Source organism: Rana temporaria, chromosome 1, assembly GCF_905171775.1.
Source record: "Rana temporaria chromosome 1, aRanTem1.1, whole genome shotgun sequence".
NCBI classification, from domain to species: Eukaryota; Metazoa; Chordata; class Amphibia; order Anura; family Ranidae; genus Rana; species Rana temporaria.
The window spans coordinates 489,894,392-489,912,260 of record NC_053489.1 but is presented as its reverse complement, the minus strand read 5'-3'; the positions used below and the strand labels follow the sequence as shown (position 1 = coordinate 489,912,260).

General features: G+C 40.8%; 1 protein-coding gene across 1 annotated transcript in view; it reads right to left on the bottom strand.

The window, feature by feature from the left end:
• MYOZ2 (myozenin 2) overlaps positions 1–17,869 on the bottom strand; it is a 142,169-nt gene that overhangs the window by 4,719 nt on the left and 119,581 nt on the right. Inside the window, exon 6 of the mRNA XM_040347172.1 lies at positions 11,350–11,533. Within this exon, the coding sequence (XP_040203106.1) occupies positions 11,350–11,533 (184 nt within the window). The remainder of the gene's footprint in view (positions 1–11,349; positions 11,534–17,869) is intronic.

The window sequence follows — 17,869 nt, the reverse complement described above, 5'->3', positions numbered from 1 at the left end:
ATGTACCGGAGAGGAGTGTGGAGGGTATAAAAGTGGGCAGTATGTACAGGAGAGGAGTGTGAGGGGTATGACAGTGGGCAGTATGTACAGGAGAGAAGTGTGGAGGGTATGACAATAGGCAGTATGTACAGGAGAGAAGTGTGAAGGGTATGACAATAGGCAGTATGTACAGGAGAGGAATGTGGAGGGTATGAGAGCGAGCAGTATGTACAGGAGAGGAGTGTGGATGGTATGATACTGAGCAGTATGCACATGAGATGAGTATGGAGGGTAAGACAGTGAGCAGTATGTACAGAAGAAGAGTGGGGAGGATATGACAGTGGGCAGTATGTACAGGAGAGATGTGTGGAGGGTATGACAGAGGGCACTATGTATAGGAGAGAAGTTTGGAGGGTATGACAGTGAACAGTATGCACAGGAGAGGAGTGTGGAGAGTATGAAGGTGGGCACTATGTATAGGAGAGAAGTGTGGAGGGTATGACAGTGGGCACTATGTATAGGAGAGGAGTGTAGAGGGTATGACAGTGGGCACTATGTATAGGAGAGGAGTGTAGAGGGTATGACAGTGGGCACTATGTATAGGAGAGGAGTGTGGAGGGTATGACAGTGGGCACTATGTATAGGAGAGGAGTGTGGAAGGTATGACAGTGAGCAGTATGTACAGGAGAGGAGTGTGGAAAATGCGCCTGTGGGCACTATGTACAGGAGAGAAGTGTATGACAGTGGTCACTATGTACAGGAGAGGAGTGTGTAGGGTATGACAGTGGGCACTATGTATAGGAAAGAAGTGTGGAGAGTATGACAGTGAGCAGTATGTACATGAGAGAAGTGTGGATGCACAGGTGAGGAGGATGAAGGAATCTGGAAAGGAAAAATGTAAATGTTTGTGGAAGGATGTTTAGGAAATGCGTAGTGGTTAAGCGGTACATACATCGATTGAAATTACTCCAATTAAACAGATACCAGCCATAGTCGATCTATGTATGGGCTAGCTGGTTTTACACAAGTCAATCTATTATCTGACTTGAGTACAACCAACCTGTCAGGTTTTTCCCAAAACAATCAGTGCTGCCAGCTATAGTTAGCAACATTGATCATTGTATTCACTGGCATAACACACATACGTCACGATCTTTAGAGCGAGAGCGATAATTCTAGCACTAGACCTCCTCTGTAACTCTAAACATGTAACCTGTAAAAAAATGTATAGCATCACTTAGACAGTGGTCATCAACCCTGTCCTCAGGGCCCACTAACAGGCCAGGTTTGCAAGATAACTGAAATACATCACAGGTGATTGCATTTGATGATCAGTGATTGCAGTATTCTAGTCTGTATCTCCCCAAGGTAATACATAAAACCTGGCCTGTTAGTGGGCCCTGAGGACAGGGTTGATGACCACTGGCTTAGTCTACAAAAAAAATCGTGCTAACTTTAGTGTTTTTTTTTATATATAATGTTTGAGGGTTCTGAGTAATTTTCTAGCAAAAAACAAATGATGATTTTTACATGTAGAAGAGAAGTGTCAGAATCGGCCTGGGTGGCGAGGGGTTAATTACCATAAGTAATATACAAATAATTATTATAAGCCCTGTGATCTCATCCTCTCAGTCTGCTGCTGCAGAGTGTGTCAGCTTGTATTTAAACTGGCCACTCTGTATGTAGCTTCTGACAGGCTGAGCAAGCAGCCCCGTATTTCCGGAACCATAAATGATAGGAGCCCCATATTTTGACCAGTGGTGAGGTTGGTCTTCAGCTACATACCCAAATGTGGGGTCTCTGTGATCCCTGGTCGCCAAGCTACAATCCTCAAAGTCGATCTTTTTTTTTTATTTCTGACAACTCGGCTGAATGTCATGTTAACATTTTTTTTTTTGGGTGCACCCCTCGCTTTAATATTGTATTTGCATTGCAAAATCACTTATAACTGTTTATACAAATTATGTACTTGTAATCACTTGCATGGTTACATCTAGAATATAAAGTTCATTTTTCGGCACTACATTGTAAAAGCACATAGATGTTTTGCAGTGATCAGTGGCAGGTGCATTTTATTAGAGTTAACGATATTTAAATGGTATGTTCTGTTTAGAGAAAAAAACATCTTAGAGGTGACCTAAGAAACATGTTCAAATATATCCATGGTCAGTAGAAAGATTTGCCAATTAATTTTTTAACCCATGAACTGTACAAAGAATTAGGGAACATCAGTTGCTCATGGAAGAAAGTTTTTTTTCCCATCAGTTTGGAAAGGGATTCTTTATGGTAAGTACTGCTTAAAGCGGACCTTCAGTCATTTTTTCATCTTTCCATCTATTAAATCTTCTGCCCTTGTTGTTTTAACTTTGGATAGTAAAATATTTTTTTGCTGCTGGTAAATACCTTATACAGCTGACTTACTGTTTCTTGTCTGGTCATTAGCCTAGGCGTATGACATCATGCACAGCTCTCTCGAACTCTCATGAGAGTTTGCCAGGAAGAGAGGGGGTATGTGTCATAAGAGGGCCAATGAGAGCTGCAGGGCTGCAGAGCTGGAGGTGTGCCTCTGTGTGTCTGTGTAAATCCAGGAAGTGAACAGGCAGCAGCTTCAGCTGCCCACCTTTAAAATGGGTACAGCCAGACTCAGTGGAGGGAGATTTCTGCAGCATATTTGGCAAGTACAGAATCACAGTATATATAAAATAAAATGCAAAGTGGTCGGAGAGAAGCTTTAGAATGCCAATTTTTTTTTTACAAATTATGTGATCAGACTGCAGTTCCTTTTTAAGCTGATGAATGATTTACAAAATGAGGTAGTCATGACCAATACAAATGTGTAATTTAAAAAAAAAGAGTGGATAATTTTCTTGCAATAAATAAAATTCCAAGATGCGCTTTTAAAGGCTGAGAAGGAAATATTCTAATTCAGGGAATTTAGCAAACTACATTCAAAAGCCACTCTTCTGCACTAAAATGGTGAACTGAAAGGAGTACAGTGTAGGACTTCTTCCTCAGTGCCAGCGGCCTTGCTGCCCCCCCAGGACAATGGGTATCCTTATAGACTGCAAAACAACAAGAGAAGGGCACGCCAACCTAAAGCAATACCACAATAAATTTTATTTGAGAAGTAGTAATTCACTACTTTGGCTCTGATGAAGAGGGTTTGCCCTTGAAACGTGTCGGCCACCACGGATGCCTCCTGGTCTTCCTACACTATTGGCAGATTAGAGCAGACCTGAAGGCGATTGATATGCATTTGTGGATATAACAAAGGTTTTTATTCTCAAATAAAATGTATTGTGGTAATGCGCTAGGTCGGTGCGCCCTTCTCTTGTTGTTGTTTTGCAATTTAGCACACTACCCTCGAGGGGTCCTCAAAAAATTAGTTCTGCTCCTGTATGTCAAAATTGGCAATAATGGCCTTCCTATGAACCGGAGATGCAGGAAATGAAATGATAAACCTGATGTCTTTTTTCAGCCTTGTTACCGAAGTAAACATAGTGGGGCAGATTCACGTACCTCCGCGCATCTTTCCGCCGGGCGCAGCGTATCTAAGATACACTACGCCACCGTAACTTTTTTTTTTCCGAATCCTCAAAGAATTTGCGCTGTAAGTTAAGGTGGCGTAGTGTATCTTTGGCGGCGTAAGGGCACGGAATTCAAATGGATGTAATGGGGGCGTGTTTTATGTAAATACGTTGTGACCCGACGTAAACAACGCAAACGATGTAAAAAAATGCACCGGCCGGACGTACATTCGTGGATCGCCGTAACTAGCTAATTTGCACACTCAACGCGGAATTCGACAGAAGCGCCATCTAAATGCACCTAAGATCCGACAGCGTACTAAGACGTACGCCTGTCGGATCGATCCCAGATGCCGTCGTATCTTGTTTTGTAGATACAAAACAAAGATACGACGCGGGAACTTTAAAATTACGCGGCGTCTCAATAGATACGCCGGCGTAATTCTTTTGTGGATCTGCCCCAGTAACTATATTTATGTAAGCATGTTGCCAATTGCTATGGCACAAAAACAACAGGAATAACGTTAACAAATACCATGGCTAGGGATGTCTGTGGAGAATGCTGCAAGGGTAACATGGCACTGCTGCTAATGACACCTGCCCTCTGTTAGATCCTCCATAGGAATACATGACAAATCAAGCTTAGATCAAGTGACACTTGGCTTAAAGCCAGACAGGCTTGTCATAACTGTAGCAGGTGTGTGGAAAGATCACCATCGAAATCCTGATATCCACCCCAGACAGTATCATTTGTTTTGGCTGGTTATTATGGTCTGCCAAGTGTACCGCCACTACCAACAGCCAAGCAGACAAAGGATGTACAGAAGCATGGAATATCTCCTATAATCACTCAACTGTTACTTGGAACAAGTCATAAATTCTATGCTCTTACACTTTTATACAAGTCATATTTCCCATGCTCTTAGGCCCCATACACACGGGAGGATTTATCCGCGGATACGGTCCAGCGGACCGTTTCGACAGATAAATCCTCTCGAGGATTTCCGCGGATTTCTATGCGATGGAGTGTACTCACCATCGCATTGAAATCCGCGCCGAAATCCTCTGGCGATGACGTGTCGCGCCGTCGCCGCGATTATGACACGGCGACGCTGTCATATAAGGAATTCCACGCATGCGTCGAATCATTACGACGCATGCGGGGGATCCCTTCGGACGGATGGATCCGGTGAGTCTATACAGACCAGCGGATCCATCCGTTGGGATGGATTCCAGCAGATAGATTTGTTTGGCATGTCAGCAAATATTCGATCTGCTGGAATCCATCCCAGGGCAGAAATATCCGCGGAAACAGATCCGCTGGAGTGTACACACCATAGGATCTATCCGCTGAAACCCATTTGCTGGGATTTTTCAGCGGATGGATTCTATCGTGTGTATGGGGCCTTACACTTTTATACAAGTCATATTTCCCATGCTCTTACACTTTTATACAAGTCATATTTCCTATACTCCTACACTTTTATACAAGTCATATTTCCCATGCTCTTACACTTTTATACAAGTCATATTTCCTATGCTCTTACACTTTTATACAAGTCATATTTCCTATGCTCTTACACTTTTATACAAGTCATATTTCCTATGCTCTTACACTTTTATACAAGTCATATTTCCTATGCTCTTACACTTTTATACAAGTCATATTTCCTATGCTCTTACACTTTTATACAAGTCATATTACCTATGCTCTTACACTTTTATACAAGTCATATTTCCTAGGCTCTTACACTTTTATACAAGTCATATTTCCTATGCTCTTACACTTTTATACAAGTCATATTTCCTATGCTCTTACACTTTTATACAAGTCATATTTCAGAGAGAAAGCTCCCATGACTTTTTTCATCAGGAAACAGACTGTTCAGAACAGAGAAGGATTACAGCAACATCATAGCAAAAACGAACAATGAGGACATGAAAACAGGACTGCAGTAAGGTAAAGGAAACTATTTAGCGAAAAAATAATTTTACTTTAGTGACCCTTTAAGTCCAAAGTACAAACACGCATGCTCAGAACCAATGCTAAAGATCAGACAACAATAGCAGAAGTTGCCCAAAGGGTGGCGGTAAAGAGCAGAAAAAACACGTAGTGCGTCTATTACATCACTACGTTCGTGTTTGTTGGCTGAAAAAGTCCTAAAGTGTGTATGCATACCAAGTTCACGGACAACGCCCTTCGGAGCAAAATGCATGGAAAAGTCTGTTGGAAGTCCGATCGTGTGTATGAGGCTTTACTCTATCCAGAATGTAAACATTTTTGCTTTAGTAACAGTCTAAGTACTGTGACTCCCATTATCTTAAGTAAGTTGACCGCTCGTTTCAGCAGTGTCTAGCTGGCTGGGTGCAACGAGAGTCCCTTGTACAGTACCTAAAGCTACCAGGGTTATAGAGGCCACATGAGTTATTGTATCCCCTGACACTATTTGACTTTAGAAAGTGAGACCCCATGATCCCATGTTTGGAATAATCAAGTCGATGTAATATTCTGAGGCTTTGAAGGACCTGTTGTGGGGTTGACTACACATTCTACTGTTCTGGTCCTTTTCTATTTTAAACGACACCCAGCTTAATTCAACCTATTTCTGGAATGAAAGGACATCATAGATCCATCCTATTGGAGAACATCATTACTGTGCCAGTAAATTTTGCGTGTTGTGCCAGTAAATATCAATCTGGTAGGTTGGCAACACTGGGATGGTGGTTAGGAAGGAACGAAACAAACATTTCAAATATAGTGTACTGTTGGTACTTTTGCTATGATCACATTCATTTTATGGTACATTGTTTTCCCATAGGAGACGTTCTCCCTCTTTTCCATGAATCAGTTAGGAGCTGACATCACAGCATACTTAATAATTAGTTCCAACAGCTGTTCATAAGACCGTATTATCCTCAAATGCCTCTCACATATTTGATACTCAGAAAGTAGTGCACGCGTTCTGCTATTGTGCACTGTTACTTGACTGCTTACAGTTACACAATATCAAGTGGTTTTCTTGCCAAAAATAACCTATTACATTTTCCTAGTCTTTAATTACCTAACATGATATCTGTGATTTACAGTACCTTGACCATGCCTAGCCAAATTCAGAGTCTCATTGCTTAATCCAATTCATATACAGGTAGTGTAGAATTATTAGGCAAGTTGTATTTTTGAGGATTCATTTTATTATAGAACAACAACCATGTTCTCAATGAACCCAAAAAACTCATTAATATCAAAGCTGAATATTTTTGGAAGTAGTTCTTTTTTTTATTTTTTTATTCTAGCTATTTTAGGGGGATATCTGTGTGTGCAGGTGACTACTATTACTGTGCATAATTATTAGGCAACTTAACAAAAAAAAAATATATACCCATTTCAATTATTTATTTTTACCAGTGAAACCAATATAACATCTGAACATTCACAAATATACATTTATGACATTCAAAAACAAAACAAAAACAAATCAGTGACCAATATAGCCACCTTGCATGGACACTCAAAAGCCTGACATCCATGGATTCTGTCAGTGTTTTGATCTGTTCACCATCAACATTTCGTGCAGCAGCAACCGCAGCCTCCCAGACACTGTTCAGAGAGGTGTACTGTTTTCCCTCCTTGTAAATCTCACATTTGATGATGGACCACAGGTTCTCAATGGGGTTCAGATCAGGTGAACAAGGAGGCCATGTCATTAGTTTTTCTTCTTTTATACCCTTTCTTGCCAGCCACGCTGTGGAGTACTTGGACGCGTGTGCTGGAGCATTGTCCTGCATGAAAATTATGTTTTTCTTGAAGGATGCAGACTTCTTCCAGTACCACTGCTTGAAGAAGGTGTCTTCCAGAAACTGGCAGTAGGACTGGGAGTTGAGCTTGACTCCATCCTCAACCCGAAAAGGCCCCACAAGCTCATCTTTGATGATACCAGCCCAAACCAGTACTACACCTCCACCTTGCTGGCGTCTGAGTCGGACTGGAGCTCTCTGCCCTTTACCAATCCAGCCACGGGCCCATCCATCTGGCCCATCAAGACTCACTCTCATTTCAGCAGTCCATAAAACCTTAGAAAAATCATTCTTGAGATATTTCTTGGCCCAGTCTTGACGTTTCAGCTTGTGTGTCTTGTTCAGTGGTCGTCGTCTTTCAGCCTTTCTTACCTTGGCCATGTCTCTGAGTATTGCACACCTTGTGCTTTTGGGCACTCCAGTGATGTTGCAGCTCTGAAATATGGCCAAACTGGTGGCAAGTGGCATCTTGACAGCTGCACGCTTGACTTTTCTCAGTTATTTTGCGCCTTGGTTTTTATAAAAGGTTCTTGCGACCCTGTTGACTATTTTGAATGAAACGCTTGATTGTTCGATGATCACGCTTCAGAAGCTTTGCAATTTTAAGAGTGCTGCATCCCTCTGCAAGATATCTCACTATTTTTGACTTTTCTGAGCCTGTCAAGTCCTTCTTTTGACCCATTTTGCCAAAGGAAAGGAAGTTGACTAATAATTCTGCACACCTGATATAGGGTGTTGATGTCATTAGACCACACACCTTATCATTACAGAGATGCACATCACCTAATATGCTTAATTGGTAGTAGGCTTTCGAGCCTATACAGCTTGGAGTAGGACAACATGCATAAAGAGGATGATGTGGTCAAAATACTCATTTGCCTAATAATTCTGCACTCCCTGTACAGTACATACAGTATATATACAGTGTGTATATATATATATATATATATATATATATATATATATATATGTAGCGCCTGGCTATTTTCAGAGCCGGTGCTATTCTAAATTTAGGGGAAGTTCAGAGAGATAGTTGGCACTGAACCTGTTATTTGGTTAAATTTAGGGTCTCTGCTCTAGCTTGTCTGTACTGTGTGCTATCCTTTTGTCCCCGGACGGCAGGTGGCAGCAGTGGGGTCAAGTGTGTTTGAGTATCACTTCTCAGCAGCCTATCAGGAGGTTGGGCTACCTCGCTGTGCATGCTGGGGAGGGGTATTTAAGGGGCAGACGCCATTAGTTGAGGTCGCTGTGTTCCCGCCCTTGAGCTGGGCAGTCGTCCCACCATACATCACCATCAAGTGTATTTTATTGTCATTGCAATGCGTTATATACACACAGTATGTTTATGTATACAGTATACACTATATATATATATATATATATATATATGTATATGTAGCACTACCCCCGAAGGAGCTGCTGGTTTGTTTTGGGTGGCATGTTACCTCTGTATCTTCGCTGTCTAGGGTATTGAATGAGAGCTGTAGTAAAGTCAATGTCTACATGACAAATGTCTTTTCTGTGTTTTTATTACCCAGCCTGGTAAAAACAATATAAAGTGTGAAAAATTCAGCGCTGGGAAAGAAAAACTTAAGTAAGACTAATAAATGCAAGCCAGCACTGAGGATAAATTCATAAACATTTCCCAAAATGCATAAATAAAGTGAAAGAGTGCGGCGCAAACAAATGCTAATGAAATGATTATAACAATGAATGAGTTAAACAATGTGAACCGTGAAACCATAAATAAAGTGAACCAGTGAAAAACAATGTCCATGTGTCCTAAAAGTCCTTATAAAGTGTATTAAAACACAAATCCAGCAGGAGTGAAGGTGAAGAAGAAACACCGATAGGGAATCCACCACCGCATGCAAGATGGACTCTCACCTTAATGCTTCGACCCGTGAAGGTCACAAAGCATATCTGCAGTAATCAGCAATCACATCAGACCTCCAATGGAAAACCCCATACCACAAATGGTATCAGCAGACCACCACACATAGGAAAAAAAATAGAGGATATCTAGTGCTCTCTGTATATAAAAGGATTTATTGCTGTATAAAGGATAAAAAATGGGCACTCACATGTATAGACACTCAGCCGAGTGTAAGCTGGAACAGCGTGTCACAAAGCAATAGACGGCGATGATCGGGGTGACGTCCTGCATAGCTCCTCCCCTTATGTACGTGTTACGTCCCGTGGGCGGGACTTCTTCAGCGTCGGGTGGAGGGAGTACACTGGACGTCCCCAATAGCATAGTATTTATAGTTTCGAGGTGACTCAACAGCCAATCGAATCCCTCATGGATTCGATTGGCTGTTGCTTTGTGACACGTTGCTTTGTGATACGCTGTTCCAGCTTACACTCGGCTCATGAGTGTCTATGACTACTGTGGCCGAGGTTTTGCTTTATTGCGATTCAAGACTGCCAGCGTCTTTTCCTCTTATTTCCATCTTGAGGAATCTTTCTGTGTCCTGTTAGCGGTGTCTCTTTCTGGGGTGTGCAAGGTTGATCAAGCGTCCTGAGTGGTATGTTGTTTTTATCTGTACCTTTGATGTATTTATTCTTATTGTATGTCATTATTTGCAACATATATGTTATGCTTATTTTTCTGTTTTTCTAGAAAAGTGTTCAAAATACCTTTGACTTCATATACTTCGGCCCCTGAAGAAGGGAAATCCGAAACGCGTAGGGCCTTGTAATTGTATTATGGACTCTGTTTTCTACTGATACACCCTTATGTATTGTTTTTAAACATTTCTGTGTGATATATGTTTATTTTCCTTCTCTTTTTTTTTTTTGAACATTAAAACATACCAATTTTGTACTACTTTGACTACTTCCAATATTGTTGCCTAAAAAGCCCCACTTTGGGGGTTTCTCCACAATTTCCTGTCTATCAGGGGTGTTGGCAACTGTTCGAGATCACCCCAAGATGTTCTATTTATACTGTAATACACTTTATAAGGACTTTTTGGACACATGGACATTGTTTTTCACTGGTTCACTTTATTTATGGTTTCACAGTTCACATTGTTTAACTCATTCATTGTTATAATCATTTCATTAGCATTTGTTTGCGCCGCACTCTTTCACTTTATTTATGCATTTTGGGAAATTTTTATGAATTTATCCTCAGTGCTGGCTTGCATTTATTAGTCTTACTTAAGTTTTTCTTTCCCAGCGCTGAATTTTTCACACTTTATATTGTTTTTACTAGGCTGGGTAATAAAAACACAGAAAATACATTTGTCGTGTAGACATTGACTTTACTACAGCTCTCATTCAATACCCTAGACAGCGAAGATACAGAGGTAACATGCCACCCAAAACAAACCAGCAGCTCCTTCGGGGGTGGTGCTACATATACATACATATATATATATATATATATATATATATATATATATATATATAGTGTATACTGTATACATAAACATACTGTGTGTATATAACACATTGCAATGACAATAAAATACACTTGACACATACAGTATGTACAGACCAATTTCACAACATAGAGCTAAGATCTATAAATATCCATCCGTAACGATTGCCCTGAAATCCCTATAAGACATTCAATAAATAATTTTTATGTATTTATTAATCTTTATTTTATCATTTTTATATTTTACTACATAGATGTTTTTAAGTATACTTTTAAGATCGAAGACTGCATCAGTACATGTACATGGTGTTCATAAATCACTACCCTGACCATCTTTTTTTCTGTTTAATTTCTCTACTCATCTGGTCAAAGAAGGATAAACCTTAGATGGCAATATCTGGTGAAATAGTAACTTCTTGAACGACACAAAACTCAAATATATATATATCTGTATCTATATAGATAAATAAATATATATATATATATATATATATATATATATATATATATATATATATATATATATATATATTGATTAATATATTACATTTATACCTAAAGTGCTGAATTCTATTTGGCAAGAGTTCTTTTTAAACAACCCCATAGCTGGCAGTGTTGAAGACAGTATTGCAGAGTAGTACAGAAATGTAATACATCTACCTGTTAAAACTTCTGAAGTCAGGAGGCAGCATCGTATCCCCTGGTGTGGGCATCTTGGGGTACAAATCTTCCAGTAGTTCAGGTTCATTGACAATAGCTTCTTGCCAGGGGGACATATAGTATTTAGGAACTGCTGTCTCATTAAATTTTTCTGGTGGCACTTCTTTAAGTGGACCAGTGTATCCTAGATAAGAAAGAAAGAAGATATCAAAGAACCATGACGCTCCCCAAACATTCTACATAAAATAACTGTACATGCATGCTGTATAGTCATTCTAACTTCTTTTTTTTTTTTTTTTTTTTTTTTTTTCTTTTTTTTTATAGAATACTTCAGACTCCACCTCATAGAGTGTGCATTTACATGCTCATGTTCTGCGTACCAGCCCATTGCATCTCTATTTCGGTTTTGCATCATTAGTGTCTTTTTTTTTTTTTTTATATGCTAGTTGTTTTTGTTTTGTTTTCCACTTTTGTGTTTTTTTTTTTTTTTTTTTTTTTTTTTTTATATATATATTTATATTATTTTCTTGAGTACATCTTTGACTTCTTTTGCTGACCATATACAAAAGTTTTCCCTTAATACTTCCCTTCCTCTTTCCCTTCCCTCCCCCCCCCCCCCTCCCATCACACCAAAACAATCTCCTTATACCTCTACTTCTCTCTGATTTTTCAAAAATGGCCTTAAGTGCCTTCTCTTAATTTTTCCGCGTAACTCCACGATTTCTTAAAAGTTCTCCAGTTTTCCCATTTCATATTTTGTAATATGTTATTACCCTCCATGTCCTCCTGCAGTTCCTCCATTTTATACGTTTCTTCCACCGCGTCGATCCATTGCCAGATCGATGGGCATTCCACCTCTTGCCAGCCCCTTGGAATTAATCTTTTGGCAGCATTCAATAGGTGTGGTACTAGCGATTTTTTATAACTTTTAATGCCTTCTTCCCCCCCGTGGAACAGAACAACCCAAGGGTCCATCTTTATCTTTTTCTTTGTAATCTCTTCGACACAAGCCAATATTTTTTCCCAGTACCTCCTTATCTTAGGGCATCCCCACCACAGGTGTGCCATATTTCCTGGTAAACCGCATCCCCTCCAGCACTCTCCAGTCTGTCCCTCTTTAAACTTTTTTAATTTGTCTGGTGTCATATACCATCCGGCTATGCATTTAAAACACATCTCTGCTGTGCGGCTATCCACCGCGGAGGAGTGTGTCAGGGTCAGCATTTTCTCTATTGTGGTCCTATCCTGATGTGTCCCTAGTTCCCTTTCCCATTTTTTAATGAATGGGGGTATGTTCTGCTCTTCCATCTTCAGTAACATCTTATATAGTCCCGAGATAGATCCTCTGGCATTTTTTGTAGAGCATATTTTTTCCAATTCCAATAACTGATCTCCCGACCTCAACGGGTGTGGAAGATCTTGGATAAAATGGTTTAATTGCCGATATCTCCATTCATTAATTTCCAGGAGGGAGTTTTTTAATTTCAACTCCTGTAGTGTTAAAATGTGCCCTTCCTTCATTATATCCCTTAATTGTATAGTGTCCATTTTAATCCAATTTCCCCCCACTTGTGTTTTACCTGGTGCAAAATAATCATTATTCTTTAGTGATATAAGGGGTGAATTGTACTCTTTCACAATTTTTTTATAGACCGTGTCCCAAACTTTAAGTGCATTTTTAGTTATCTCGTGTGCGTTTTTATCTATTGTCCTAAATTGTGGAGGGTTCCAAATTATCTTATCTAACCTTGCCTGTGACAATTCATTTTCTACACTAACCCACCTTTTTTCTTTACTAGCCCTGGCCCACTCCACCACTCTTGTTAATATCACCGCCTCATAGTATCTCTTAACATCGGGGACCGCTAATCCACCCTTTTTTTTTGGCTGTTTTAGGGTCTGAAGTGCTATCCTGTGCTTCTTATTTCTCCAAATATAATTCATTATTAATTTTCTAAGGGCCGAGAACAATGTCCCGGGGAGGGCAATGGGGATCATCTGGAACTTATATAAAATTTTTGGCAAAATGACCATTTTGCAGTAATTAATTCGTCCTATCCATGATATTGCCCTATTTTCCACCCTTTTTGTTTCTGTCTTAATTTCATTTAATAAAGGGATAAAATTTATCGTATACATCTCCCTAGTCGATTTTGCTAGCAGTATTCCTAGGTATTTGAGTTCTTTAACCCAAGCAAATTTGTACTTCATTTTCAGGTGTTGTTCTTCTATCTTGCTTATATTTATACTCATAATCTCCGTTTTTGTGATGTTTAATTTAAAGTTTGAGATTTCTCCGTATTCGCTGCAAAGGTTTAGAAGGTTTGGGATTGATGTTTTGGGTTCCATTAAATAGAATAGGACGTCGTCTGCAAAGGCTGCAAGTTTATGTTCTTCCTCTCCTATTTTAACCCCTTTTATTTTTTGAGAGTTTCTGATCCTAGCCAGCAGGGGTTCCAATGTGAGCACGAACAGTAATGGCGATAGAGGGCACCCTTGCCTTGTACCATTTCTCATTAAGAAAGTTTGAGAGAGACTTCCATTTATTTTTATTTTGGCCGTGGGGGACCTGTAGAGAGTGCCAATCCACTCCATCATCCTCTGTCCAAACCCCATTTCCTTCAGGGTGAGCAACATGAGTCCCCAGTCTACCCTGTCAAACGCTTTTTCTGCGTCTATCGACAGAAGTAGACCTGGGGATCCCACCGCCTTCATTTTCCGGAGGATTAACAGTGTTCTAACCCCATTGTCTCTCCCCTCTCTTCCCTGGACAAAACCTGTCTGATCCGGGTACACCAATCTCGCCATTTCCTGTTTAACTCTCCCGGCCAATACCTTTGCAAACAGTTTTAAATCTGTATTGAGCAGAGATATCGGCCGGTATCCTGAACAGTTTCCGATGTCCTTTCCTTCCTTAGGGATAACGGTGATAGTTGCCTCTGATGCCTCTTTACTTAGTTCGTACTCCTTTCCAAGCCCATTATAGTACTGGCATAGCCTTGGCAGAAGTATCTCTTTAAATTTTTTGTAATACATTACTGTAAAGCCGTCTGGTCCCGGACTTTTACCTGAGGCAGAGCTTGATAATGCTACTTTAATTTCGTTTTCCGTTATTTGCCTGTCCATCCCCTCTGCGTCTATTTGACTGACTTTTGGTAACCTTGCTTCTTCTAAAAATGCTGAGATTTTTTTGTCTTTCTCCCCTTTTTGCCAGTTTTTTTGTTCTACTGAGTATAATTTTTCATAATATAATCTAAATGTTTCAGCAATATCTTTTGTTGTGTGCAAGACCTCTCCTTTTTCGTTTTTAATTTTGTCTATATAGTTCCTTGATTTCTTTTTTTGTACCATCCGAGCCAGATGTTTGCTTGTTTTATTTCCCCACCTATATCTCTCCCTTGCCACCAAGTTAAATTCCCTTCTTGTTTCCCGATCAATAAGTTCTTTAAGTTCGTTCCGCTTGTTAACTAGATCTAGATAAATATCTCGTTGTTTACCATTTTTCTTATGTGTTAGTTCCAAATTGAAGATCTCATCTACTAATTTTTCCTTCTTACTGTTCATTTCTTTTTTCCTCCTTGCCCCTTCGGAGATTAACACCCCTCTAATCACCGCCTTATGGGCATCCCATAATGTTGCTGCCGAAATATCATCTGTCTTGTTTATCTTAAAATATTCCTCTAATTCTTTTTTGACCCTCATTAAACTTTTCTCTTCTATTAGTAGTTTCTCATTTAGTCTCCAATTTGGATAGGTCCTTTGATTGCCTATAATATTTATGGATATACTGATTGGAGCATGGTCGGAAATCGTCATGGTCTCTATTTTTGTCTCGACCACCGCATCTAGCATTCTATGCTCAATGAAAATGTGATCGATCCGGGAGTAACTCTCATGTACGTGAGAATAAAATGTATAATCTCGTTTGCTTGGGTTAAAGATCCTCCATGTGTCTACTAATTGGCTTCTATGTAGACTACCTTTTACCTTTCTTAATTGCCTTTCTTGAGTCTCTAATGTTTGGTGTGTTTTATCGACCTTTGTGTCCATACAGAAATTTAAATCTCCTCCCAATATTATCTTTCCCCTCCTGAAATCTTTTAATTTCCCCAGGATTCCCTGGAGGTATTTCATCGGGGAGGTATTCGGTGCATATATGTTTACAAGAGTATATTCCTCCTCCTCTAATTTTCCCCTTAAAAAGAGGAATCTCCCTTCTGGGTCTGTCAATCGGTCTGTTAACACAAACCTAATCCCCTTCGCTATCCCAATTGCTACCCCTCTGGCCCTTTTAGAGATGGTGTCGCCATAGTACCATATGGGGAAGTCAGGGGAATATAGCTTTATGTTTGATCCTAATGTAAGATGGGTTTCTTGTAAAAGGACAACATCTGACCTATACCTCTTTAGTTCCTTTAGTACCTTATGTCTCTTTGATGGACTATTGAGGCCTTTTACGTTATAAGATAGGCATTTAATTACCGGCATCTTGGTTGTTGGTTACAGTTTCTTCCGATTGTTTTGGTGAGATAGGATATCTTCCCCCCTCCCTCCCCTCCCTCTCCCCCCTCCCCTCCCCTCCCTCCCACCCCCCCCCTCTCTTCCCTCCCTCCCCCCTCCCCTCCCTCCCGCCCTCCCAATTTGGCCTATTTAAGACCTCTGAACCATTTTCCATGCCCTGGTTCAGATTGCTCCGGGTGGGGTCTGGGATCTCCCCCCCCATCCCGGTTTCTCCACCCCGGGGTAGGGGGGGGGCACAGGGCCCAGCCAAGGAACAGAAGGAAGGCCAAGAAACAAAAAGAGGTCAGAAGGAAAGAAGAAACAAAAAAAGAAAAACAAGCACAGAAAGAAAACCGGGGGCCTCAAAAAGGGCCCACAAAGGGGCGGCTAAGAGAAAAAAAAAAATAAAAATTGAGAGAGAGAGGGGTATGGAACAAGGGGGGGGCGGAGCTTCCATTCTCCACTCCCCCCCCTCCCCCGCCCCCTACTCCCAACCCGGTATGTCAGGGACCCGGATCTCCAGTTTCCTACAGAATTCATTCAGGTCCTCAGGAAATCTCAATGTCGCAGATCTCCCATCTTTTGTTCCAATTAGGCAGGCAGGGAAACCCCAATTATACTTGATATTCGAGTCCATCATCTGTTTTAGGAGCGGTTTTAACAACCATCTCCTTGCCAAAGTTTCTGGGGCCACGTCGGTGAATATCTGCAGGTCCATCCCTTCAAACACTATCGGGGATTGGCCCCTCAGCTTCTTCCAAATTGCCTCTTTTTCTTCATAGAATCGGAACCTTATTATGACATCTCTTGATCGCTCTGAGGTCGCTCTTTTCGGATTTCCTACTCGATGGACCCTTTCAATCCCGACTGGGTTCTCTACAGTTCTTTCCAATATTGGATTAAATATCTTCTGCGTTATTATCCTGAGGTCCTCACCCCTTCTCTCTGGTATGGACCTTATCCTTAAATTTTGTCTCCGATTTCTGTTTTCCTGATCCTCTAATTTATAGAGAATATGTCTTTGTTGTAGTTGGATCTGGTCCATCTGGGCTCTGAATGTATTTGCTTCTTGTGCCTGTTTCTCTATCTGTTCCTCTACTGCCTCTATTCTGGATAACATATGGCCTAAATCCGTCCGCAGGTTCTGTATTTCGCCTTTTATCGCGTTTTCCAGTTTTAACAGCATCTCTGCCATTTCTCCCTTGGAGGGGGATTGAGTGTCTACGCTTCGATCATCCATCCTGCTGCTCTCCAGTCCACTCCCTGTACTCCCTGTAGGTCCTTCCTCTATAGATGTTTCCCTGGAAGTATCACTCTGGGGTTTTTTATTTTCGGTCTTTTTTACTTTATTCACTTGTTGTTGCTTTGTTAATCCCTGGGAACCGGAGGTACGCGGGCTTTCCCCTCTGGTCACAAATGGCCTTATTGAGCTTGTTGCTGTTATGTTACATGGAGTAGTTGGGGGTCCCCCTTTTGTTGATCTACTCGTCATTCTGCTCATGTTAGTCTCCCTCCTTCTAATTCTCTTCCCCAGCTTGACCTCTTGTTTCCAACAATTTGACACCAGACTCAGTATAGGGGTACAAACCAGTATGGTATACCGGACGGGGTAGGACAGGGGGTTTTGAGGTGTTCCCTTTTTTCCCTTTAACCTTTATACGGGAGGGATGTGTTGTGTCCTTATCTTTAATAGGTTGATTTCATAGGTCCTCTCCTTTTGCCCCCTTCACTGCAGTACAAGTCTTGTCCCTTGAGTCCTCTCGCCATGTATTTCAAGTACTCTATGCTTTTTGCTGGAGACCCTGTCTGTTAGTGTTTCTCACCTCCAGATCTGCCCTTGTTCACTATCCCCCCCTTGTACTGATACCCTGTCACGGTTTGATCTTAATTGTCTCTTGGCCTTTCCACGTGCGTGTGCATGACCGTACTACAGTCAATGGGATGTCATACCGTTCTCAAGGGTTTGTACAGAGTTCTGGGTTCAATGGCCCAAGGGTCAGTTTTAAATTCACTGTATAAA